Source organism: Leucoraja erinacea, chromosome 30, assembly GCF_028641065.1.
Source record: "Leucoraja erinacea ecotype New England chromosome 30, Leri_hhj_1, whole genome shotgun sequence".
Lineage (NCBI taxonomy): Eukaryota > Metazoa > Chordata > Chondrichthyes > Rajiformes > Rajidae > Leucoraja > Leucoraja erinaceus.
The window spans coordinates 4,903,977-4,931,309 of NC_073406.1; the positions used below are offsets into that span (position 1 = coordinate 4,903,977).

At 47.5% G+C, this 27,333-nt stretch overlaps 1 protein-coding gene across 2 annotated transcripts in view; it reads left to right on the forward strand.

The window, feature by feature from the left end:
* sdf4 (stromal cell derived factor 4) overlaps positions 1-22,600 on the forward strand; it is a 31,180-nt gene extending 8,580 nt beyond the window's left edge. The window contains exons 2-7 of one of the 2 annotated variants that reach the window (XR_008725857.1): positions 9,316-9,452; positions 13,974-14,087; positions 18,190-18,348; positions 19,567-19,742; positions 20,770-21,358; positions 21,484-22,600. Coding sequence is in view for 1 of the 2 variants with exons in the window: in XM_055659202.1 (XP_055515177.1) it covers positions 9,316-9,452; positions 13,974-14,087; positions 18,190-18,348; positions 19,567-19,742; positions 20,770-20,946 (763 nt within the window). In the remaining variant the exon portion in view is untranslated. Of the gene's footprint in view, positions 1-9,315; positions 9,453-13,973; positions 14,088-18,189; positions 18,349-19,566; positions 19,743-20,769 lie in introns of both variants that reach the window. The other variant, XM_055659202.1, reaches the window with a different exon arrangement.
* Positions 22,601-27,333: the final 4,733 nt, after the last annotated feature.

Below are 27,333 nucleotides of genomic sequence, written 5' to 3' on the forward strand. Positions count from 1 at the left end.
GCGGATGCTGGTAAAATCGAAGGTAGACACAAGATGCTGGAGCAACTAAGTGGGTGGGGCAGCAGCTATGGAGAGAAGGAATTGCAGATGTTTCGGGTCGAGACCTGAAACGTCGGCAATTCCTTCTCTCCATAGATGCTGCCTCACCCGCTGAGTTGCTCCAGATTTTCTGTCTGCTTGTCTAAAAAGCTCTTAAACACCACCTATGTATCTGTTTCAAATGCTTCCAAACTCTGTTTCCAATGGGAAGTGTGCAGCATGAGTGTGCATCATGTTCATTAAGTTCTCGGAGCAGAATTAGTCCATTCGGCCCATCAAATCTACTCCGCCAGTCAATCATGGCTGATCCATCTTACCCTCTCACTCTCCTCCCTGCCTTCTCGCCATAACCCCTGACACCCGTACTAATCAAGAATGTGCCAAATCTCTGCCGTAAAAAATATCCATTCACATGACCTCCACAGCCTTCTGTGGCAATGAATTCCACAGGTTCACCACCGTCTGACTGAAGAAATTCCTCCTCATCTCCTTTCTAAAGGTGCATCCTTTTATTCTGAGGCTGTGGCCTCTGGTCGTGGAAACCTCCTCTCCACATACACTCTATCCAGGTCTTTCACTGTTCGGTAAGTTTCAATGAGGTGTCCCCCCTCATCCTTCTAAACTCCAGCGAGTGCAGGCCCAGTGCTGTCAAACGCTCATCTTATGTTAACCCAACCATCCCTGGCTCCTGGTAATGGTGAGGCCGAAGGTGGGGGGGAGCTACATGGAAATGACTGTTGATGGCTGCAGAGCAAGCAGATTCACAACATGAATCAGTGTGCCGCCCTTGTCTTGAAGCTAACAGAGGCAGCACTGTGGCGCAGTGGTGGAGTTGCTGCTGCCTTACAACGCTAGAGGCCCGGGTTCCATCCTGACTACGGTTCGAACTAAATTATTGTTTAAAATCTGCAGTCTAACTCAGACCATCAATTAATCTTGGATGTGGCTGTAAATGACGTACAAGGCAGCCACTGAACTGTGCGGAAATGTTGAGTGTGTGTGTGAATGTCCTACAGAGTGCACTGATGAGTAGCTGTCCACTGTGTAAGAGCTGTGTGACTAATGGTGTGCTTTGTGCCAGGTGTGTAAATCGTGTGACTTGCAATATTGACGACTGATTGTAGGCGGATGATGGGTGTGTAATATTTGACTCATGGCAGTGGTTAGTGGTATGGCATTTAAAAATTGACCGTGACCTTTGTTTCGGATGTAAAAGAGGAAGGGATTATTCTTGGAACTAAACACATGGTACTGATGTTCTAATGAAGGGTCTCGACCCCAAAGGTTACCCAATCCTTCTCTCCAGAGATGCTGCCAGTCCCGCTGAGTTGCCCCAGGGTTTTGTGTCTACGGTGTAAAGCAGCGTTTGCAGTTCCTTCCAACACACTGATGTTACCTATGCCCTCCGGTACATATGGCCACTGCCGCACCCTCTGTGCTGACAGCGTTTCCTCACCCTTTGCCCATGGTGTGGGCAGAGCTTTGTGTTTGTATGTATAGTTTACACAGCGCTGGAGGAGCTCAGCAGGTCAGGCCTCATCGCTGGAGGATGTGGAGAGGCGATGTCTCTGCACAAGATTCCAGCTTCTGCCGTTCCTTGTGTCTACATTTGAGCCTCTTCAATGCCATTATCGTGTCTGCCTCCACCCCCATCCCTGGCAGTGCGTTCCAGGGCCCCACCACTCTCTGTGGTGTAAAAAAAAAACTTGCCCCGCACATCTCTGTCAAACATTTTCCCCTCTCGTCGTAGATGTGCCCTCTCGTGTTGTACATTCACAGCCTGGTACAAAGGTTCTGACTGTCCACCCTATCTATCTATGCCTCTCGTAATTTTATATACTTTTTATCAAATCTCCCTTCGACTTCAGCTGTTCCAGGGGAAACAATCCAAGTGAATCCAACCTCTCCCTGTAACTGAAACACTCTAAACCAGACCACACGCTGTACCCTCTCCAAAGCCTCCACATCCTTCCGGTAAAGGAGCTGATCCCTTTTGTATCCATGGGCAATGTGGTCATGCTGCTGAACTTGCATACAGGACCTGGCTCATTGTACAAGATTGCTTATAATTGAAAGATGTATCAAGGATGCAGGCCCTTCAGCCCACCGAGTCCATGCTGACTATCGATCATCCAAATCACTAGTTCCATGTTATCCCACTTTCGCATCCACTCCAGGGGCAATTTGCAGACAGCTGATTAACCTGCAAACCCGCACGTCTTTGGGGTGTGGGGGGGGAAATGGAGCACCCGGAGGAAACCCACGCGGTGACAGGGTGAACATGCAAACTCCACACAGACATCCCCTGCGGCCAGGATCGATCTGGGTCACTGGCGCAGTGAGGCAGCAGTTATACCCGCTGCGCCACTTTGTAAAGATGAAGTTTGACTTCCAGCATGACAGCTGTAAATGACACTCTGAATTAATCATTTTTTTAGAAGGAACTGCAGATGCTGGAAAAAGTGAAGGTAGACAAAAATGCTGGGGAAACTCAGCGGGTGAGGCAGCATCTATGGAGCGAAGGAACGGGTGACGTTTCTGGTCGAGACCCTTCTTCAGTGACTGTGAGGATGTTTGTTATTCTAAGGATTTATCTAAAGAGCTTTTGGCTTCTGTGAAATCCATTTGCGAAGCTTCCAACACATTTTGAAAGCCTTTGAAGTGCGTCTGGCCACCCACTGTGATGCCAGGTCAATGTCTGACAGAACAGCAGCGATAGGAATCTTGTGGTTTCACGCCCACTTTGCCCCGCATGTTACTACACACCCATCAATAGGTGGCATGGTGCAACATGCGGGTAGAGCCACTGCATCACAGCACCAGAGACCGGGGTTCGATCCCACCCTCTGGTGTTGTCTGTGTGGGATTTGCACGTTCTCCCTGTGACCGCGTGGGTTTCCTCTGGGTGCTCTGGTTTCCCCTCTCATTTGTAGGTTCATTGGCTGATGTCAGTTGAGCAGTAAGAAAGTTTGCACATTCTACTTGTCAGGAGTTTGCACGTTCTCCCTGTGAATCCGGGTGCTCTAGTTTCCTCCTACATCCTAAAGACTTGTGGGTTTGTAGGTTTATCGGACTTTTAAACTGCCCCTTAGTGTGTAGAGGGTGGATGTGAAAGTGGGATAACATAGAACCAGCGTGAACGGGTGATCGATGGTTAGCATGGAACCGGTGGGCTGAAGGGCCTGCTTCCATGCTGTACCTTTAAACTAAATTCCAGTGGGATTGTCCTGGATTCTTCAATTGAAGATTTATCTTCAGATACTGCAAGTTGCCCAAGGAATGTTGAAGGTTTGAACATTGGTTTTATTTTCTTTGAGCTCTTGTAAGCTGTGAAGATTCTGCGACTGAATAAGTAACTTGGCCCTTTGATAAGCGGCCACTCAACCAGTTGGATAGTGATCTGGTCACCAGAAACTTGCAAAGAAAAGGCCAATGACCAGGACCAGAAGGTCCAGTGCTGTAGTGATGTGGATGAAGGGGTGGTGGGAGGTGTGTGAGGATAATTGAGGGGGAGAATTTAATTTGGGGAATCCTGGAGAGTTGTGTCCCACTAGAGCTAACAATGACACAAAATCACCATTATCGTGGTGTCAAAATAGTTGATTGAAAGATACAGCGTGGAAACAGGCCCTTCGGCCCAAAGAGTCCACGCCGACCATCGATCACTCGTCCACACTAGTTCTGTGTTAACCTACTTGCACACTAGGGGGCAATTTACAGCGGGCCAATTAACCTACAAACCCACACGTCTTTGGGATGTGGGAGGAAACCGGAGCACCCGGAGGAAACCCACACGGTCACAGGGAGAACATGCAAACTCCACACACTAACGGCACCCAAAGTCAGGATTGAACCTGGGACTCTGGCGCTGTGATGCAGCAGCTCTTCCCACTGCGCCACTGTGACGTTTCTCCCTGGTGCTATAGATGTGGAGGATCCTTGCACAATGATTCCAACGATTGTGCGGAAACAGGCCCTTCGGCCCGCCAAGTCCACGAGACCAGCAATCCCTGCACATTACTATCCTACACACACCAGGGACAATTTACATTTATACCAAGCCAATTAGCCTACAAACCTGTGCGTCTTTGGAGTGTGGGAGGATGCCGAAGATCTCTGAGAAAACCCACGCAGACCATGGGAGAACGTACAAACTCCATACAGACAGGGTCATAAGGAATAGGAGTAGAATTAGGCCATTCGCCCCATTTAGTCTATTCCGCCATTCAATCATGGCTGTGGGTTCATGGGTCTCTGGCGCTGTGAGGCAGCAACTCTACCGCTGCGTCACTGTGCTGGTTCTGAGGGCTGATCAGATCACAGTGGTGCCTCACTGCTGCCATCTCTGTGTATCGATCCCTTTCCAGTGTTCTGCATTTTCTTTAAAACTGCCCTCGGGTGTCCGGGGGAAGGTGATGCAACCTGTCAAGGTTTCAAGGTCAGTTTATTGTCACCTGTACCAAGTACGGTACAGTGAAATCTGAGTTGCCATCCAGCCATACTAAGTGAAAAGCAACAAGACACATGACCACATAAATATCCACATTCCTCACTGTGACGGAAGGCAATAAGGTTCAAACCTCTTCCTCTAGTGTTGCATGCATTCAAGGGAAGAGGGCAGTGAGTCACAGTCATCTTGTGAGAGTGTGTGGTCATTAGAGAGCTGTGACAGCATCACCCCGTGACTCCAGCCTAACGTGTAACCGTGCCTCAAGTGTCATCTTTGTTGTTGCTGCCCTCGAGTAAAAGCTTTGCACTCATTTCGAAACCTCTTTGAAGTAGTTCTGGTCACCCACTGCGGTTAAAGGCCGGCCGGTGACTTAAGAACAGTGGTGCAGTGGGTAGAGCTGCTGCCTCACGGCGCCAGGTTCGATACCGACCTCGGGTGCTCTCTGTGCGGAGTTTGCACGTTCTCCCTGTGACTGCGTGGGTTTCTTCCGGGTGCTCTGGTTTCCCAAAGGCGTGGTGGTTCATCGGTTAATTGGCCTTTGGGATGTAGTGAGTGGATGAGAAAATGGGATAACATGGAACTATCGATGGTGGTCTATGGTCGACACGGACTCGATGGGCCCAAGGCCCTGTTTCCCAGCTGTGCATCTAAATCAACTAAAGCACGGCTAATTCCTTGCTTGCTGTGCCTGTGTCTCTAACTGGGCACCTACTACAGTCATAATCTCACTGCACATCATCTTATAAACAGGAAACCTGTGTGTGTGGGGGGAGTGAGGGGAATTGGGAGGGAGTGAGGAGAGTTGGTGAGGAGGAGAGTGAGGGGCATAGAGGTGATGAGGAGAGTAGGGGGGGGGGGAATGGACGGGTGACGTTTTTTCGGTTGAGTCAGGTGTAGGGCTGTGTGGAGAAGGCATGAGAATGGGGTTAGGAGGGGAAGATAGATCAGCCATGATTGCATGGTGGAGTAGACTTGATGGGCCTAATTCTGCATCGATCACATTGACTTACGAGAGAAAGCTGGAAAAGAGAGGTGTGGGCGGGACAAAGCCTGGCAAGTGATGGGTGGATACGGGGTGGGGGGGGGGGAAGGCGGGGGTGCATGGTGCAATAAGTGACAAAGGCTAGAGGAGAGACAAGGATATTGGACAAGGTGAGGAGGAGTGAGATGTAAAGGCAGAGGGAGGGATATGAAAGGAAGAGGACACGGAGGAGGGGCGTGTCTTTGGGATGGGAGAGGAAACCGGAACACCTGGAGGAAACCCCCACAGTCACGGCCTCACATCGCCAGTGACCCGTGCTCGATCCTGACTTGGGGTGCCGGCTGTGCGGAGTTTGCACGAGAACGTGCACGGGTCACTGGCGATGCGAGGCAGCATCTCTTACCACCGTGCCACGTGTGGATGTAGCCGGTGGGAATTATGGACTCTTCCCGGCAGAGCAGGGTCGAGGGGGAGGTGACAGAGCTGCAGGGCAAGCGGGCCGGTACTCGGGCAGCCACCGCCTCGTGGTGGGATTGGGACAAGCGGGCCCTGCGGGGATGGGGACAAGCGGGCCACGAACCTGCCGCCACGTAGTAACTGGTAGTTTTTATGAATGGTGAGCCGTGTGAAACAGACGACTGCATCAGTTTCTGTTTCAGTTTGTCTCCGTCAATGACTCTGAATCAGCGGTATCTGCTTCACATTTGTTTCTTTATTCCGTTGTGAGAGCAGTCTTTAGACTTTACGATAGAATTTAGAGATACAGCGCGGAAGCAGGCCCTTCGGTCCACCGAGTCTGTGCCGACCGGCAATCACCCCGTACACTCGCACTATCCTGCACACCCTGGGGCCAATTTACAGAAGCCAATTAACCTACAAACCTACACGCCTTTTGGTTTGAGGGGGGAAATTCCGCGCGGGGTCACGGGGAGAACGTGCAAACTCCATACTGACAGCACCCAGAGTCAGGGTGATTGAACCTGGGTCTCTGCCCCTGTAAGGCAACAATGTTACCGCTGCACTACTGTGCCGATGAGAAATTGCGTCCTTTGAAAAATGAACCCCTTGTCATCCTGACTCGATATCACTGGGGTGTCTTTCCTCTTTGATGCTGCCATGTAAAGGGCCTGCCCCACTTTCCCGAGTTTTTCACGAATTTGCCCGAGTTTTCAAACTCGCAGAATGTTCATAACTAGTGCCTTCGGATTAGTTCGTGGATATATCGTGGCAGCTCGTTATGCCAGCTGTAGATACTCGGGTCTATTTTTTTTACTTGTGGACATTTTTCAACATGCTGAAAATAGGTCCCGACATACCTGGTGCCCCGAGTATCTACGGCTGGCATAACGAGCCGCTGCGATATATCTACGGACTCGTTACGAACATTCCGCGAATTTGAAAACTCGGGAGAATTTGTGAATAACTCGTGAAAGTGGAACAGGCCTTTAACAGTAACTCCAGTGGTCAAAGTCTTGGCAGTTTCTACTCTAGTAACACCCATGAACCGCAGGTTTTCTGCTTCTAAACCACCTGGAACTCACTTGGGAACTTCTTGTTCTTTCCGCTACTTGACCCTACTTGATCTTTCACCCAGACGTACAAGTTCCTCCCCACAGCGCTCCTCTTGCTGAAGCCACTGCAAGTTCTACTTTGTGGCACTGTCACACGTTCATGAACTTGTGATCCTGGGAGCGCAGGAGGATGAGGGGTGATCTTATAGAGCTGTACAAAAGTCACAAGAGAAATAGATCGGGCGGACACACAGAGTCCCTTGCGCAGTGTTGGGGAATCGAGAAGCAGATGGCATAGGTTTAAGGTGAGGGGGTGGGGGGGTAACTTTTTTTACACAAATAATGGTGGATGTAAGGAACGAGCTGCCGGAGGAGGTAGTTGAGGCCGGGACTATCACAATGTTTAAGAAACATTTGGACAGGTATATGGATTGGACAGGTTTAGAGGGACATGGGCCAAATGCAGGCAGGTGGGACTAGTGTAGATGGGGCACACTGGCCGGTGTGGGCAGGGAGTGCTGCTTTCCAGGCTGTGTGATTATATGACTTCACACCTCCATCACACTGGGATCCAGAGACCCAGCGAGTGTGAAATCGTACCTGGCGATCTGTCGGGCGAGGGTTGGCTTCCGGGCAGCTGGTGCCAGTCGATGACAGTTGCCCGAAAAGGCCTGGCATCGAGGGGTAGAGTCCCGTGCGTTGGCAGCAGCCTGGAAACGAATCGCTTCCCCAAGGGCTGGTTGGCGTGTTGCCCGCCGGGGTGGGCGGTAGAAACCAGAGTGTGTGTGTGTGTGTGTGTGTGCAGACAATGAGCACAGCCTCGTCGAGAATGAAGGGCGGCTGGCGGGAGTTTCAGACAGTTGGAAAGAGTGATTGAACTGTGAAGTGCACCTTGTGCCGTACTCCCACCGCAAACCTCTGCTCAGCTGCATTGACAAATGGCGTTTCCTCGACAAGGCTGTTTTTGCAGCTTGGTGTAAATTTACCATTTTGATCTCAGTTTCTTCAATTTAAAAACCAGACAATGCTGACTCTACACATTCGGCATTTCCAGATGGTTTTTTCCAGACATAAACTTTGTTCAGAATTTTTAAAAAATACACACAGAACGAGAACAGTGCCAAATCTCTTCCGACATCGTCAGCTTTATACGTTCATTTGTGTTCAGTTTAGTTTATTGTCACGTGTGCTGAGGTACAGTGAAAAGCTTTTGTTCCCCGCTAACCAACCAGCGGAAAGTTAATACATGATTGCAATCAAGTCGTCCACAGATAAGGGGCATAAATTCTTGCACTATCCTTGATCAAGTTCAAATTTATTGTCACATGCACCATATTTGGAAGAAGGTACAGGAGCCTGAAATCTATAACATCCAGGTTCAAAAACAGTTTCTTCCCCACAGCCATGAGGCTATTAAACAGGACATCAAATAAACTCTGAACAATAACAGTCTATTATTGTTATTGCACTATATCTGTTTACTTATTATCTATACATATAACCATACAAAATAGGTGCAGGAGGAGGCCATTCAGCCCTTCGTGCCAGCACCACCATTCATTGTGATCATGGCTGATCGTCCCCAATCAATAACCCATGCCTGCCTTCTCCCCATATCCCTTGATTCCACTAGCCCCAAGAGCTCTATCTAACTCTCTCTTAAATCCATCCAGTGACTTGGCCTTCACTGCCCTCTGTGGCAGGGAATTCCACAAATTCACAACTCTCTGGGAGAAAAACTTTTTTCTCACCTCAGCCTTAAATGGCCTCCCCTTTATTCTAAGTTACGCACACTGAACTTTTATCTTCTGTTTTGTATTATGTTTTCATATTCTGTTGTGCTGCAGCGAGTAAGAATTTCATTGTCCTATCTGGGACACATGACAAAACTCTTGACTCTTAAGGTACAGTGATATTTTACCTTTACCTTGGCTTTACCTTGCACTAAACGTTATTCCCTTATCATGTATCTATACACTGTAAATTGCTCGATTGTAATCATGTATCGTCTTTCTGCTATTGTGAGAAAGAACTGCAGATGCTGGATAAAATCGAAGGTAGACACAAACTGCTGGAGTAACTCAGCGGGTGAGGCAGTAATCTATGGAGAGAGGAATGGGTGATGTCTCGGGTCTCGACCCAAAACGCCACCCATTCCTTCTCTCCATAGATGCACAAGAGAGGCTGGCCCGAAACGTTGCCTATTTCCTTCGCTCTGTAGATGCTGCTGCACCCGCTGAGTTTCTCCAGCATTTTTGTCTACCTTTGATTTTCCAGCATCTGCAGTTCCTTCTCAAACACGGGCTAAAATGTTACTGTGTTTCCGTCTTCAGGGTGGATTCCAATGTGGACCAGAAGATCAGTGCCAGCGAGATGCAGCGATGGATCATGGAGAAAACTGAGGAGCATTTCCAACAAGCTGCTAAAGAAAATAAAATGTACTTCAAAACAGTGGACCCGGATGGTGATGGTAAGATGCCTCTCTCCCATGTCTGAGTCCTGGTAACATCCTTGCAAATCTTCCCTGCACTCTTTCCAGCTTAATGGCAGCTTTCGTACGACAGGTTGACCATCTTTGGGTGCAATTAATTGTAATTTATACAATTGACACTTGTAAACCTGCAAGTGTGTACTCTGACTACTTGAAGATATGTCCCCAGGTTCTTGCGTAAGAAAGAACTGCAGGTGCTGGTTTCAACCGAAGGTAGAATCAAAATGCTGGAGTAACTCAGCGGGTCAGGCAGCATCGCTGGAGAGAAGGAATGGACAACGTATCGAGTCGAGACCCTTCCTTCTCTCCAGAGATGCCTTGTGTATTCCCCTACTCTGTGTAAAATATTCCGTGCATTCACCCTTTCGTGAAATACCTGGATCCAGTGGATGTGGAGAGGATGTTTCCACTTGTTGGAGAATCTAATACTAGAGGCCACAGCCTCGGAATTAAAGGACAATCCTTTAGGAAGGAGATGAGGAGGAATTTCTTTAGTCAGAGGGTGGTGAATCTGTGAAATTCATTGCCACAGAAGGCTGTGGAGGCCAAGTCAATGGATATTTTTAAGGAAGAGATAGATAGATTCTTGATTGGTAGGGGTGTCAGGGGTTATGGCGAGAAGTCAGGAGAGTGGGGTTGAGAGGAAGAGATAGATCAGCCATGAATGAATGACGGAGCAGACTTGATAGGCCGAATGGCCTAATTTCTGCTTCTATCACGTATGACCTATGTGGGTTAATATTTATTATGGGATAACATAAAACTAGTGTGAACGGGTGACTGGTGGTTGGCATGGACTCGGTGGGCTGAAGGGCCTGTTTCTATGCTGTGTTTTTCAATCATTTCGGAGTGTTGACTTGGAAAGTTAGATCACCCATGTGTTTATGCTGGTTGTTTTATTGGGGACCCTGTTCCTTGGTCAAGCCCCCCCCCCCCAAACTCTGAAGCCTGGCTATCTTCACATTCGCAGATTTTTTAAATTTTACCTGCGTAAGCCTTTTAAGTCGCCTACTAATTTCTAGCTTTTTTTTAAAAAGAGTAGTTCGTAGTTTTGCAAACCACTTCCTGTATTTGCAGTTGTGGTTTTTCTTTATATCCATTCTGCTAATCTTTTTTTGCACATTCAAGTTAAATTCATGACTTCTATACCTTGTTTCAGGTTGCCAGTGTTTGAGGATTGCCGTGTGATAAATTAATCCTCGAAACATAATTACTCTTCGTTTCCTTTAGTGATACAGCGCGGAGTCCAGGCGGAGGGAGATACACCGAGTCCACGCCGACCAGCGATCCCCGTACACTCGCACTATCCTACCCACTTGGGACAATTCACATTTTGTTTTGTATTGAAGCCAAATTAACCTACAAAACCTGTACATTTTTGGAAGGTGCGAGGAAACGGGGTGCCCGGAGGAATCTCACGCGGTCACGGGGAGATCGTACAAACTCCGCACAGACTGCGCCTATAGTCAGGATCGAGCACAGGTCTCGCATGCTGTAAGGCAGCGATCCTACCACTATGTCGCCCCTACTTACTAGGCATTTTTTTAAATCTTATATTCCTCACAAGATCATCTCTCCTGCATTTTTTGTGTGTGCATGCACGTCTCTTCATCTGACTTTGTCTGACATCTTATTAATACAAGTTAGCACACTCTGACGGCTTTGCAAGATTCCAACGTGCTTTCATTGCATTTTAAAAATTCACACAGATGAGCAACAGTCTGTTTCTGTGGATTGCATCAAAAATTCAAATGTTGATGCAATTTCAATTCTAGCCCCCGTCACCAATTTCTTATCAAACTTCCTTTTGCTTCACGCTTTCAATGAATTATCTGACTACCAAATACGTTCTTCAAAGCTCGTGCTTTTAAATACTGATCCTGTGATGTAGCTACAGGTTTACAAGTCCTTGCGGTCTTTCTGATCATGTCCATCCAACCTTTTTCCACAGAGATGCTGCCTGGCCCGCTGAGTTACTCCTGCACCTTATGATCATTTCTGTTTAAAAGACCAATTTATCCACAGGGCTGCAATTCTCCCTACATTCTGTACTTTTTGGTCCTTTTGAAAGCCGGTCTCTGGCACTGTGAGCAGCAGCTCTACCAGCTGGTACACTCTGCACAAAATCATAAGAGGAATAGTTCGGGTAAACGCACAGAGTCTCTTGCCCAGAGTAGGGCACTTTTTGCATTTCGTTGTCTAATGCATTTCGTTGTCTCTGTACTGTACACTGACAATGACAATTAAATTGAATCTGAATCTGAATTTTTCCCTTCAGAGATGCTGCCTGGCCTGCTGAGTAACTCCAGCACTTTGTGTTTATCTCAGACTTACCGTATTCCATCTTTCCCATTCTATCTACTTGTGTTGCCACTTGTGTTGAGAGAATTAGATATAGCTCTTTGGGCTAATGGAATCAAGGGATATAGGAAAAAAGCAGGAACGGGTACTGATTATAGATGATCGGCCATGATCATATTGGCTTGAAGGGCCGAATGGCCTACTCCTGCACCTATTTTCCATGTTTCAGAGAGTTATCGATTTAAGGAGAGTTAAGGACTTTAAAATCCTTCTGACCATCATTGCTATTAAAGGCCTTGTCATTAATTGTGTTTTGTCCCCTTGCATTTGAACTAAAGCGCAACTTTCTCTTTAGAGCGTTCCGTTGAATCTGTCTGGTCCGTCCCTTTAGATTGTAACTATTCATTTTAGAATACTCATCTTCCTTGTTCTTCAGAATTGTCCATTACGCAGGAACACAAGGAAATAGAAGTAAGCATTGTCTACCTTGCCTGGCCTTGCATCTGTGCCCTCTGCTGCTTGGCCTTGCATCTGTGCCCTCTGCTGCTTGGCCTTGTATCTGTGCCCTCTGCTGCCTGGCCTTGCATCTGTGCCACAGGGGGCTACTTTCGCCTATTGATGTCCTAAACCCCTCATAGAAACATAGAAATTAGGTGCAGGAGTAGGCCATTCGGCCCTTCGAATCATCCAACTCAGTATCCCGTACCTGCCTTCTTTACATACCCTCTGATCCCTTTAGCCACAAGGGCCATCTAACTCCCTCTTAAATATAGCCAATGAACTGGCCTCAACTACCCTCTGTGGCAGAGAGTTCCAGAGATTCACCACTCTGTGTGAAAAAAGTTTTTCTCATCTCGATTTTAAAGGATTTCCCCCTTATCCTTAAGCTGTGACCCCTTGTCCTGGACTTCACCAACATCGGGAACAATCTTCCTGCATCTAGCACAGAGCCTTGCGGTACCCCACTAGTCACTGCCCGCCCGTCATGACTGGACACTTCCACAAAATGTTTAATTTCCCTTTCTGTGAGCAACACTAGCGTGTGATGCTGTGGCGTTAGTTGACCACAGTGCAGCACGGAGGTGTGGAAATGGTGTAGGCCTGTTGTAGTTTCTGCTTCCCTGGCCTGTTGTGGTTTGAGGTTAACTGTGGAGGAGGATGGATCCAACACACAATTATTATATTTAAATGTTCTGCCATGTCGCGGGGTGACGCCTGTATGTTCGTGATTATTCAGCCAAAGAGTCGTACCTTATTCTGGTCGCCGTTGGATATACAACATTTTGAAAATTTTCGGCGGCCTGCTGCGACTGTGACGGGTGCCGGCAAGTCGCCGAAAAAATTGCATAAGTGTGACAGGCCCCTTAGACAGTATCTCTGGATAGAAGGAACAGGTGACGTTTTGGGTCGGAAGCCTTCTTCAGACTGAAGAACGGTTCTGACACAAAAACGTCACCTATTCCTTTTCTCCAGAGATGCTGCCTGATGCACTGTTACTCCAGCATTTTGTGTCTATCTTTAGTAAAAAAAATCACCATTTTTATTAAAAATTTGGGAAGAGGCAGCTAGCGATCAGAATCTTGGGCGGTTTCTAGAAAGTTCCCTCAATGTTTTTCTGGGAATAAAGAAATATTGGCAGCAGTAATATGGAGTTCCCTACTGTGAAAGGAACTTGGATGAAATATTGGACCATGGACAATGTTTAGCCCGCTCAACTGAGCAACAGTTCTGATCTCATGTTATAGGACTGCAATGGAAATTCCGTGTGTGTGCCAGTGCAAATAGCTTGTGCAAAAACATAGCTGTGGTTTAATAATTTGTTTTATCCAATTGTGTAATTTAAATATTTAACAATCTTTACACTTAAAATTGCAGTCTTAGGACACACACAAAATGGTTCTTTGACTTTTAGACTTTAAAAATGCAGCGTGGAAACAGGCCCTTTGGCCCACCGAGTCTGCACCGACCAGTGATCACCCCATACACTAGCTTCTCTCCGGAGATGCTGCCTGTCCCGCTTAGTAAAATGGTGAAAGTGGGATGAGATTATTTTTTTTAATGAACAAAGGGATTTGAGTGGTTTTGAGAGTGGAAAGTGGTAACTGGTTGCGGTTTCGCACCTTTGGCAAAACCATGTTTGATTTAGCTCCGTATAATTAAAAATGTATATTTACAGACCTGTGCATGCCATCTCTCTAGGTCAGGTATCCTGGGATGAATATCGAATCAAGTTTCTGGTTAGCAAAGGATTCAACGAGAAGCAAGTGGCAGAGAAAATCAAGAACAATGAAGAGTTGAAGATCGATGAGGAGAGTAAGTATCTGTCCACGTTCGCCATCAGAACCACACACTTCATCACAACTGTTCGTATGGGATAGAGCGGCATTCGGCCCATCAAGTCTACTCCGCCATTCAATCATGGCTGATCTATCTTTCCCTCTTAACCCCATTCTCCTTCCTTCTCCCCATAACCCCCGTACTAATCAAGAATCTATCTCTCTGATGTAAAAATATCAATTTTCTTGGTCTTCACAACCTTCTGTGGCAATGAAATCCGCAGATTCACCGCCCTCTGACTTGTTCCGTCGCGTGCACATGTGATTGGTCTCGCGTTCCAACCCCAGTAACTAGGGAGACAAGTGAGGTGAGAATGGCCGCTCTTGAGAACACAGTTTGAGCAGAAATAATGTAGGAAGGAACCTGCAGATGGACACAAAATGCTGGAGTAACTTAGTGGGTCAGGCAGCATCTCTGGAGAGAAGGAATGGGTGACGTTTCGTGTCGAGGCCCTTCTTCAGACTGAGAGTCAAGGGAATGGGAAACGAGAGATATAGACGGTGATAAAGAGAGAGAGATATATAGATCAAATGAATGAAAGATATGCAAAAAAGTAACAATGATCAAGGAAAGGTGGAGCCCACAATGGTCCATTGTTGACTGGGCTAGGTGATAACGAGTTATAGACAGTGAAACTCAGCAGGCAACAGTGAAATTAGTACAACAATGAGGGTTGGGTAGGGACAGAGAGAGAGGGGATGTAAGTGTTGTATGCTGCCCAAACGAAATACGAGGCAAACAAAATATATCCAATTTGCGTTTGACTTCACTCTGACAGTGGATGAGGCCCAGGACAGAACGGTCAGTGTGGGAATGGGTGGGGGGAGTTGAAATGTTTGGCAACAGGGAGATCACTTAGGCCCAGGCGGACTTAACGAAGGTGTTCAGCGAAACGATCGCCCAGTCAGCGCATGGCCTCACGGACATATACATTCACTGTGATCATGGCTGATCATCCCCAATCGTTACCCCGTTCCTGCCTTCTCCCCATATCCCTTGACTCCGCTATCTTTACGGGCTCTATCTACCTCTCTCTTGAAAGCATCCAGAGAATTGGCCTCCACTGCCTTCTGAGGCAGAGAATTCCACAGATTCACAACTATCTGGGTGAAAAAGCTTTTCCTCATCTCCGTTCTAAATGGCCTACCCCTTATTCTTAAACTGTGGCCCCTGGTTCTGCACTCCCCCAACATCAGCAACATGTTTCCTGCCTCTATCGCGTCCAATCCCTTAATAATCTTACACGTTTCAATGAGATATCCTCTCATCCTTCTAAATTCCAGTGCATTCAAGCCCAGTCACTCCATTCTTTAATAGTGTATGAGTGTGAATATGTGTGTGTGTATGAGTGTGAATGTGTGTGTGTGTGTGTGTGTGTGTTAGTGTATGTGTTAGTGTTTGAGTGTGTGTGTGTTGGTGTATGAGTGTGAATATATGTATGTATGTGTGTGTGTGTGTGTGTACGTGCCTAAGCCTGAGTACAAAGGATCATACGTATGCATCAGGTTTTCTGATGAGCAACACGTATTTCACATCTACTTGGCTTCCTATTTGTATTTTTCTCTATTCTGCAAGCACACACAGTTCAATAGTCGCAGCACCCCCTCACATTCGAGTGATTCTGCACACACATGGAGATGTTATCTGCACTCTCTCCGACCTCGCAAGTCACACATCTTTGCCCGTACAAAAATGGAAGCGTGTTTCAGCTGAGCAAAGGTTGTGTATTTACGTTTGGGGAAATTTTCAGGCAAGCAAATTCACCGCTGATGGGGGTTAAATATTAAATGTCAGCGAACTGAGAATAGGTTCTGTTCCACTCGCTTGCCGTCTGCGTACATTACAACTTGCCGACCCGTACAGTCTCCGATTCTTCCAACGTGTTGTTTTGTGTGTTCCATTGAACTCGATCTCAAGGTTTAATCACAGCACCCTGATACTTCAGCGCTTTTGTTCATAACTCATAGGAACAGATTTATACCATTCGGCCCTACGAGTCTACTCTGCCATTCAATCACGGCTGATCTATCTTTCCCTCTCAACCCCATTCACCTGCCTACTCCCCATAAACGCCTGACTCCCGTACTAATCAACATTCTGTTCCTAGACACACAAAGCTGGAGTAACTCAGCGTGTCAGACGGCATCTCTGGAGAAAGGGTTCAAGTTGAGACCCTTCTTCAAACTCTGAAGTCTTTCTTTTCTCCAGAGCTGCTACCTGACCCACTGAGTTACTCCAGCTTTTTGTGTTTTATCTTCGGTGTAAACCAGCATCTGCAGTTCCTTCCTACACAGGAATCTGTCAATCTCCGCTTTAAAAATACCCATCGACTTGGCCTCCTCAGCCATCTGTGGCAGTGACTCTGACTAAAGAAATTCCACCTCATCTCCTTTCTAAAGGAAGGTCCTTTTATTCTGAGACTCTTGTGACTCTGCTGTGCTGTGGCCAGATGCTGGTGTTAATCACTGGAAGAGATCGGGTAGAGCCCAGAATGTCACTGTTGGGGATAATGGAGTTCCCTCATTCTGGTGAATCAGGACCATATCTTTCCTGATGTCTGGTGCCTTAAACATAACTTAAGCAAGCTAGGAAAACTGAAGCATCAAATCAATCTACCTTTGCTTTTCCACGCTCTTTATTTAGACAGCCAGCACTTATTTAGACTTTATTTAGAATTGCTGTCCTACAGCACGAGAGACCCGGGTTTGATCCTGACTATGGGTGCTGTCTGTGTGGAGTATGTACGTACTCCCCGTGACCACGTGGGTTTTCTCCGGGTGCTCTGGTTTCCTCCCACATTCCAAAGACGTGCAGGTTTGTAGGTTAATTGGCTTTGGAAAAATTATAAATTGTCCCGAGTGTGTAGGATAGTGTTAGTGTATGGGGATCGCCTGCTCACACTAGTTCTATGTTATCCCACTTTCCCATCCACTCCCTACACCCTGGGGACAATTTAAAGAGGCCAATTAACCCATAAACCTGCACGACTTTGGCATGTGGGAGAAAACCGGAGCTCCCAACGCAGTCACAGAGATAACATGCAAACTCCACGCAGACAGCGGCCGAGATGTGGATCGATCCCGGGCTTCCGGAGCTGTGAGGTAGCGGCTCGACCCGCTGTGTTGCTCCTTCACCAGGTTTAACAGGTTTAACTTCAATAGAAATTAGTAAGACATTGATTTAAAACTGCAATCTGAAACACTTATGGGGAAAATGTTATGCTCGGCAACAAGGAAGGAACTGAGGCGTGGAACAAAGTGGATAACCCTGTTCCAGCGAAACATGAAACATTTCAAACCTTTCCCCCTGCTCACGTCTGATTGATTCTGAGAAGCAGGTATTAAAACAGGTTTCTAGTCTGAACGGAAGAGCAAAGAACCTTCTGATTGCTCCAAACCAAATGGTTAACCACAATACTGACATGTAGGTGGCAGAGAGTGCTGACAGTCAAAGGTTGTCATCTCAATGCCAACATGGTCTCCAACTCTGAATTATTGTTTTTGGTTTATTTTTACAATGAAACTTTCAGCAGCGTGTGTATGTGTTGCTGAATACCTGAAAATCAATACCCTAGGGGCCCCTGTATTTGGGATCGAACCTAGGTTTAGTTTAGAGATACAGCGCGGTAATAGGTCCTTCAGCCCACAGGGTCCGCGCCGACCAGAAATCCCCGCATATTAACACTATCCTACACACACTAGGGACAAATATTTTACATTTACTAAGCCAGTTAACCTGCATACCTGCACATTTTTGGAGTGTGGGAGGAACCCGAAGATCTCGGAAAAAACCTATGCAGGTTACGGGGGAAACGTACAAACTCCGCACAGACAGCGCACGAGGTTGGGATTGAACTCGAGTCTCTGGCGCCGTGAGGCTGCGGCCCCACCGCTGCGCCGGGTTACGCAAAACTGAAATATTTGACGTTCCTAGTTTTGGGTTGTGGGCGACCAAAGGGAAGTCTGAGATATTGGAGATGAGCAAACTTCGACGAAGTAAAATTCCTCTCTTCCCTCCGTCGAGAAAATGTATTTTAAACTCTGCGACCGAGTGCAATGTGCTTTTTGTTGCTTTGCAGCTCAGGAAGTGCTGGATAATTTGAAGGATCGCTGGTTCCAGGCTGACGAGCATCCCGCAAACCACCTCCTGAACGAGAACGAGTTCTTGGCCTTCCTGCACCCGGAGCACAGCCGCGGGATGCTCACCTTCATGGTGAAAGAAATCATCCGCGACCTCGGTAAGTCGTTCCACCCGCTCACCCGCTGCTGCAAAGCTTATTATTGCCACCTGCACCGAGGTACAGTGACAAACGGTGGTTTCGAGCGTGACCATTCAATGTCGGGGCGGCACGGTGGCGCAGCGGGTAGACCTGATGTTCAAGAAGGAACTGCAGATGCCGGAAAATCGAAAGTAGACAAAATTGCTGGAGAAACTCGGCGGGTGCGGCAGCATCTATGGAGCGAAGGAAATAGGCAACGTTTCGGGACGAAACGTTGCCTATTTCCTTCGCTCCATAGATGCTGCCGCACCCGCTGAGTTTCTCCAGCAATTTTGCCTACCAGTGGGGTAGATTTGCTGCCTCACGGTGCCAGAGACCCGGGTTCAATCCTGACCTCTGGTGCTACCTGTATGTGGAGTTTCCGCGTTCTCCCTCTGGCCATGTGGGTTTCCTCTGGGTGCTCCGGTTTCCTGCCACACCCCCAAAAGACGTGTGTGTTAGTGGGTTGATTTGTCTGTAAATTGCCCCTAGTGTGTAGGGAGTGGATGGAGAGGTAAGGGGTAACATGGAGCTGGTGTCAACTGCGCCATTCATTAAAATAAATTGACTTATGGTCTCCAGCCCCACAAATGACCTAGTAATAGACAGTAGACAATAGGTGCAGGAGTAGGCCATTCGGCCCTTCGAGCCAGCACCGCCATTCAATGTGATCATGGCTGATCATCCCCAATCAGTACCCTGTTCCTGCCTTCTCCCCATATGCCCTCACTTCACTATTTTTAAGAGCCCTATCTAGCTCTCTTGATAGCATGCAGAGAACCTGCCTCCACCGCCCTCTGAGGCAGAGAATTCCACAGACTCACCACTCTCTGTGAGAAAAAGTGTTTCCTCGTCTCCGTTCTAAATGGCTTACTCCTTATTCTAAAACTGGCCCCTGGTTCTGGACTCCTCCAACATCGGGAACATGTTTCCTGCCTCTAGCGTGTCCAAGCCCTTAACAATCTTATATGTTTCAATGAGATGCTCTCTCATCCTTCTAAACTCCAGAGTGTACAAGCCCAAGCTGCTCCATTCTCTCAGCATATGACAGTCCCACCATCCCGGGAATTAACCTGGTGAACCTACACTGCACTCCCTCAATAGCAAGAATTGAGGTGATAATTTGGTGGGGGGGGGGGTGGGGGTTCCCGATCGCAGCCTTGGTAATAAATCAGTCGCCGTCGCTTTATTCTGCAGATCAGGATGGAGACAAGACGCTGACAGTCTCGGAGTTTATCTCGTTACCCGTCGGCACGGTGGAAAACCAAGAGGCCCAGGACATTGATGATGACTGGGTCAAGGAGAGAAGGAAGGAGTTTGAGGAGGTGATCGATGGCGATAGGGACGGGATTGTCACCATGGACGAGTTGGTGGTGAGTAAACGGTCTCGTCAACCCCCAGCTCCTGCCTTTGTGTTTGTGTTCAGCTGATTCTGCGCTACCCTGCTCTGTGCTGCATGCGAGGAGTTTAAACACCCCACACTTTTTTTTGATTCACAGTTTTTGCAAGCATTTTAATTTTAAAGCTTTAAAGTTGCCCTTTACATCGGGCAGCACGGTGGCACAGTGGTAGAGTCGCTGCCTTACAGCGCCAGAGACCCGGGTTCAATCCTGACTACGGGAGCTGTCTGTATGGAGTTTGTACCTTCTCCCCGTCACCGGGTGGGTTTCCTCCAGGAGTTCCAGTTTTCTCTCGCACAACCAAGATGTACAGGCTTGTAGGCTAATTCAATTGGCTTCGTGGATTGTCCCTAGTGTGCGTGGGATAGTGTTAGTGTGTGGGCCTGTTTCCGTCCTTTTTCTCTGAACGTAACTAAATTAAAGAGAAATTACTTTCCTTTCTTGTACCAAATACTGTCTGAGGTTTGGCTTCAATTTTAGAGACACGGCACAGAAACAGGCCCTTCAGCCCACCAACTCTGCACCGACCTGCTATCCCCATATTCTAGCCCTATCCTACACGCACTCGCGACAATTTACAACCAATTAACCTACAAACCTGTACATCTTTGGAGTGTGGGAGGAATGACCCGGAGAAAACCCATGCGGATGACCCGGAGAAAACCCATGCGGTCACGGGGAGAACGTGCAAACTCCGTATGGACAGCACCCGCTGTCAGGATCAAACGCGGGTCTCTAGCACTGTGCCACCGCGCTGCCCAGTGATTTGTGTCAATATTCTGACTGTCCACTGTTGGTTTCAACTCCTTTCACTAAAACTGACCCGCTGCCAACCTTTGGTTAGGAAGGAACTGCAGGTGCTGGCTTGCAGCGAAGGTGGACACAAAATGCTGGAGTAACGCGGCTGAGTTACTCCAGTGTTCTGCGCCGACCTTTGTTCTGGTGGGTGTGATCCTCGTGGGGAGGTTTGTCCGTGTCTAACGCTGTGTTTCTGCGGCAGGAATACATGGACCCCATGAATGAGTACAGTGCCCTGAATGAGGCCAAGCAGATGATCGCTGTGGCCGACGAGAACCAGGACCACTACCTGGAGCTGGAGGAGATCTTGAAGTACAGCGAGTACTTCACGGGCAGCAAGCTGATGAACTACGCCCAGAGTGTACACGAGGAGTTCTGACCCTCCCCTAGCCCCCACCAGCCACTGTCTCCTCAGCTGCAAAAACCAGAACTGCGCTTTTAACAAAACCTGCTTTTTTACATTTCTCCCATCGGTGTCCCGTGTCGGTGTGATTGCCCCAACTGCTCGGAAACGCGAGAACGCTGCCGTGTGGGAAGTCTCCGTGATAGACCGGCGTGGGGCGAGCTCTGACACTCTGCTTGGTGAAGGACTGCGCAGTTAGAGGACTGCTCGCGGAGCAGTGGGTGGTGGAAGCCTTGGTCTGATTCACGGGAAGGGGAGAACGTGGTCCACAAAGGACTCTTTGTGTGCCGAGTCTCCACAGGAATACAACCCGCCACTGGTATGTCGTGAAGAGCTTCCAGCTGGAGTGTAGACACAAGGAACTGCAGATGCTGGTTTACCAAAAAAAGTGCTGGAGTACCTCAGCAGGTCAGGCAGCGTCTAGAGAACATGGGCAGGTGACGTTTCAGATCGGGGCTCTTAGTTTGAAGAAGGGTCCCGACCCGAAACGTCACCTTTCCATGTTCTCCAGAGGTGCCGCCTGACCCTCTGGTTTACTCCAGCACTCTGTGCCTCTTTCTCCCGGCGTGAGTGGCTCTGTATCTGGGGCTGAAGTGGTTTAGTTACTTGTAGCACTTGTTCAGGCAAAGGAATCATGTTGTGTGTGGAGTTCCAGGCTGGATCAGCACCCATCGCAAAGTCAGCATGGAGCTAACACTGAATAACCAAAGGTTGCCAGACTTCGAATATTGATCACTAATCACAGGGGAACGGCCAGGTTCAAATACTTTTTCTGATCACTGCAAGCATAATGATTAATCCCTCTGGGCGGAACGCACTCTTCTCTGCCCATTGTATTTTAAATTGTACAAGTTACTCAGCTGTGGCTACAGAATATATCTTGTGCAAATTCACCACCAATGTTGGATGCAAAATGCTGGGGTAAGTCAGCGGTACAGGCAGCATCTCGGGATGGAAGGAATGGGTGACGTTTCGGGTCGGGATCCTTCAGACTGAGACAGTCGGGGGGGAGAGGGAAGACACAGAGATATAGAAGAGTACGGTGTGAAAACGAGACATCAAAGGAGATGATTTTTCTTCCCACTCATGTCCAACATTGTTAGGTGTGACCAATTCATAAACAAGCAAAAACAAGTTATGTTTAAATTTGTCCATAAATCAGAGGTACAGGATGCAGCCAGGTTGTTTCTGTAAAATGGGGTTGCTGAAAGCTTTGAGCTTGTGTGAAGATTTTTGTTTTCTTTCAAGTACTAATCCAAATGTCATTTCCCAGTCAGTGCAGTTTTATCAACAAAATCCTACCCACCATTTTGTGTGCCGCAGAATATGTTCTGGGTATCCACAATGATTGACTATTTCAGCAAGCTTTTCTATCCAAGAATTAGTTCCGAGTCTGCCTTACTACTGTAATCGGGATTACTCTTGCAATTCTCTCAAAATATTGCCGCCAGTGTAGTGATGCTCGCTGGCGACGCCTGTCTGATTACGCTCGTTAAATCGTCTGCACATTTGCTTTGATAATTTAACTTTTGTTTCTTTGTGCTTGACATTTGTAGTTGATATTTATTGCTCAAATGGAATCTGTTTGCTGCATCTGCACTTAAGAAATGAAATAAAATCATGAATCAGAGTTGCGGGAGAAATCTTCTTTCTAAGCAGGTATTTGGCGGAAATAGAGGCTGCATTACAGGTGCCAAACCGTTTAGTTTAGAGATACAGGTGGAAACAGGCGTTTGGCCCACTGAGTCCACGCCGACCAGCGATCCCCGTACACTAGTTCTATCCTACTCACCGGGGACAATTTGCAGAGGACAATTAACGGACAAACCTGCCCGTCTTTGGGATGTGGGAGTAAACCGGAGCACCCGGAGGAAACCCACGTGGTCACGGGGAGAACGCACAAACTCCGTGCAGCCAGCGCCTGATGTCAGGGTCGAACCTGGTGCTGTGAGGCGGCAACTCTACTGCTGCACCACCGTGCCGCCCTTGGAAAAGGTTGAAGCTTTCACCATGTGCAGAAATATATAAGACCAGCGAGCACAAATTTAATATATTTTTATGTGAAATAAGTTTCCTGGACTATGGAATGTGAGGACATGTAATGAAGGGGTTTACACACATTGCATTGGTGACATACAGAGAGATAGTAACAGGCACACGCTTATTGCCCGCGCTCCATGCAGTTTCTAAGTGGTTGCGCAATCAGAGGGGAGGCTCAGCTCGCCGCTGCCTCATCTCTCCCTGTATTTAGAAACATAGAAATTAGGTGCAGGAGTAGGCCATTCGGCCCTTCGAGCCTGCACCGCCATTCAATATGATCACGGCTGATCATTATATGATCATGGCTGATCATTTGTAGGAGAGCTGCGCAAATTTTGTGATTTTGACTATAAAAAATGATTAGATTCATATAGAAATGACATTTATAACACAGATCAGTGGAAAAATCTTTATTTTATTTTTTATTTTTATTTTTTTTACTTTTCTTAACAGCTATTTTCATTGGGAGTATGACAGGTGGGGCTCTGCCTGAGTTATGCCTCTTCAGCCCACCGAGACCGCACCGACCATTGATCACCCCGTTACACTAGCACTATCCTACACACACTAAGGACAATTTACAATTTTACCGATGCCAATTAACCTACAAACCTGTGCGTCTTTGGGGTATGAGAGAAAACTGGAGAAAACCCATGAGGTCACGCGCAAACTCCACCCAGCCAGCAGCCGTAGTCAGGATCGAACCGGGGTCTCTGGCGCTGCAGGGCAGCAACTCTTATCACTGTGCCACCGGGCACTGTAGTTCCCCAAGGCAGATCTTTGCTCTTGTTACCAGCTTTCTGCTCGCCACCTGCTCTTGCAATCTCCTCTGCCTTTCACCCCTCCCTCTTTATTCCTCTGCATAGAACGTTTTATCTCCAACATGCGTGGATTGTTTTGTCTGGAACGCTAAAGGTTGAAGGAAGTCATCATCAAAAACCAGCATCTGCAGTTCCTCCCTGTGTCCACTCGCGCAAGTTTCCACACACTCACTTCAGCAAATAGCGACCAAGGCAGTGCTGACAGTGATGGGGGACATTGATGAGGGTTTACTGCAAAGAAAATTTAAAAAAAAACTTTACAAAGAAAAAAAAACATTTAAAAACACACAATCTGTTCCCGCCGCAATGCTCATTACACTGCGAGAGGCATAACTGAAGTCGGGTCGGGTTTACTGAAATATAACCATATAACAATTACAGCACGGAAACAGGCCATCTCGACCCTTCTAGTCCGTGCCGAACACGTATTCTCCCCCTAGCCCCATCTACCTGCGCTCAGACCATAACCCTCCATTCCTTTCCCGTCCATATAACTATCCTTTTTTTTTTTAAATGATTAAAACGAACCTGCCTCCACCACCTTCACTGGAAGCTCATTCCACACAGCCACCACTCTCTGAGTAAAGAAGTTCCCCCTCATGTTACCCCTAAACTTCTGTCCCTTAATTCTCAAGTCATGTCCCCTTGTTTGAATCTTCCCTACTCTCAGTGGGGAAAAGCTTATCCACGTCAACTCTGTCTATCCTTCTCATCATTTTAAAGACCTCTATCAAGTCCCCCCTTAACCTTCTGCGCTCCAAAGAATAAAGCCCTAAACCTTTCTCTGTAACTTAGTTGCTGAAACCCAGGCAACATTCTAGTAAATCTCCTTTGTACTCTCTCTATTTTGTTGACATCCTTCCTATAATTAGGCGACCAAAATTGTGCACCATACTCCAGAATTGACCTCACCAATGCCTTGTACAATTTTAACATTACATCCCAACTTCTATACTCAATGCTCTGATTTATAAAGGCCAGCACACCAAAAACTTTCTTTACCACCCTACCTACATGAGATTCCACTTTCAGGGAACTGTGCACAGTTATTCCCAGATACCTCTGTTCACCTGCATTCTTCAATTCCCTACCATTTACCATGTACGTCCTATTTTGATTTGTCCTGCCAAGATGTAGCACCTCACACTTATCAGCATTAAACTCCATCTGCCATCTTTCAGCCCACTCTTCCAACTGGCATAAATCTCTCTGTAGACTTTGAAAATCGACTTCATTATCCACAACCCCACCTATCTTAGTATCATCTGCATACTTACTAATCCAATTTACCACACAATCATCCAGATCATTGATGTACATGACAAACAACAGTGGACCCAACACAGATCCCTGTGGCACCCCACTAGTCACTGGCCTCCAACCTGACAAACAACCATCCACCATTACTCTCTGGCATTTCCCTTTCAGCCACTGTTGAATCCATCTTGCTACTCCACCATTAATACCCAACAATTGAACCTTCTTAACCAACCTTCCGTAAGGAACCTTGTCAAAGGCCTTACTGAAGTCCATATACACAACATCCACTGCTTTACCCTCATCAATTTCCCGAGTAACCTCTTCAAAAAAGAAGATTAGTCAAACATGACCTTCCAGGCACAAATCCATGTTGACTGTTCCTAATCAGACCTTGTTTATCCAATGCTTATATATATTATCTCCCTTTCCATTAATTTGCCCACCACTGACGTCAAACTAACAGGTCTATAATTGCTAGGTTTCCTCTTAGACCCCTTTTTAAACAATGGAACAACATGCGCAGTACGCCAATCCTCGGGGACTATTCCCGTTTCTAATGACATTTGAAATATTTCTGTCATAGCCCCTGCTATTTCTACACTAACTTCCCTCGCTCCATTCCTACTCTCACTGTCTCGTGGCACAGGCAGTAATCCTGAGATTGTTACCTTTGCAGTCCTTCTCCTTAACTCTCTACCTAACTCCCTAAATTCTTCTTTCAGGACCTCTTCTCTTTTTTTACCTATGTCGTTGGTACCTATATGTACCACAACCTCAGGCTCCTCTCCCTCCCATTTCAGGATTTCTTGGACACGTTCAGACACATCCCTGACCCTGGCACCAGGGAGGCAAACTACCATCCGTGTCTCCTGTCTGCGTCCACAGAATCGCCTATCCGACCCCCTGACTATAGGGTCCCCTATTACAATTTCCCTCCTCTTCTTTTCCTTACCCTTCTGAGCAACAGGACCGGTCTTTGTGCCAGAGGCCCGGCCGCTGTCGCTGCCCCCGGGTAGGCTGTCTCCCCCACCCTTACTCAAACTGAAATGGCGGATGTTATGCTCCAGTGTCAGTCCATTGGATTTAGCAGGAGTGGACCATTTTGCTCCGCTCTAAGATATTTGGCCATTATCATCGGCGGTCACTGGAAACAAGTGTGACTGTCCTCTCCTCTCCATAGGGGCGTCCACTGGTGGGTCTGCAGATGTCTGTGGAGGCCGATCCGCGATCCACACACCTTAGTGCAACGTGGGCATTGGAGACTGGCGGTGGTTGGTAGGCGTCGAGTCCCCTTCTCCCTCTCTCTCTCCTTGTCGCTTTGTCTCTGCCACACGGCGTAGTTCCATTTTGTGATGTGCAGCTCTTTCCTGCAAGGGTGGATTTCCTCCATGAGCGCTTGCCCTGTGCAATGTGCTCCCAGTCGCTCGGTGTGATGTGGAATTTCAGGCTGTTCTTTGCTGTGAGAACGGAAAGGTTGAGAAGGAGGTTACACAAAAAAGCTGGAGAAACTCAGCGGGTGCAGCAGCATCTATGGAGCGAAGGAAATAGGCAACGTTTCGGGCCGAAACCCTTCTTCAGAAGAAGGGTCTGAAGAAGGGTTTCGGCCCGAAACGTTGCCTATTTCCTTCGCTCCATAGATGCTGCTGCACCCGCTGAGTTTCTCCAGCTTTTTTGTGTAACCTTCGATTCTCCAGCATCTGCAGTTCCCTCTTAAACAAAGGTTGAGAAGGAGTTTCTTCCCAGAGGCCATTCGGACCGTAAACTCCTATCTCACCAGGGACTAACTTTACTGAATGTTTTTCCTTCCAATATTTAATATGTAAAAGAATATGTGCGTGTTTATGATTGTGTTTATAGTTTGTTTGGTTGTTTGTTTGTTTGTCTTTTTGCACAAAGTCCGCGAGCATCGTATGTGTATGTGACGAATAAACTTGACTTGATGTTGTCCTTGAAGCGTTTCTTTGGCCCACTGAGTGCTCGCCGACCTTCCTTCAATTGAGAGTACATAAAATTATAAGAGGCATCGGTCGGGTGGACATCCAGAGCCTTTCTCACCAGGGTGGAAAAGTCACAGACCTAATTACATAGATTTAACCTGAGAGAGAGAAGGACAAAGTTTACAGGAGACGTGTGGGGCAGGTTTATCCACACTGAGAGTGGTGGGTGCCTGGAACACGCTGCCAGGGGTGGTGGTGGAGGCAGATATGATAGTTTGATACAGACATTGTGGGCTGAAGGGCCT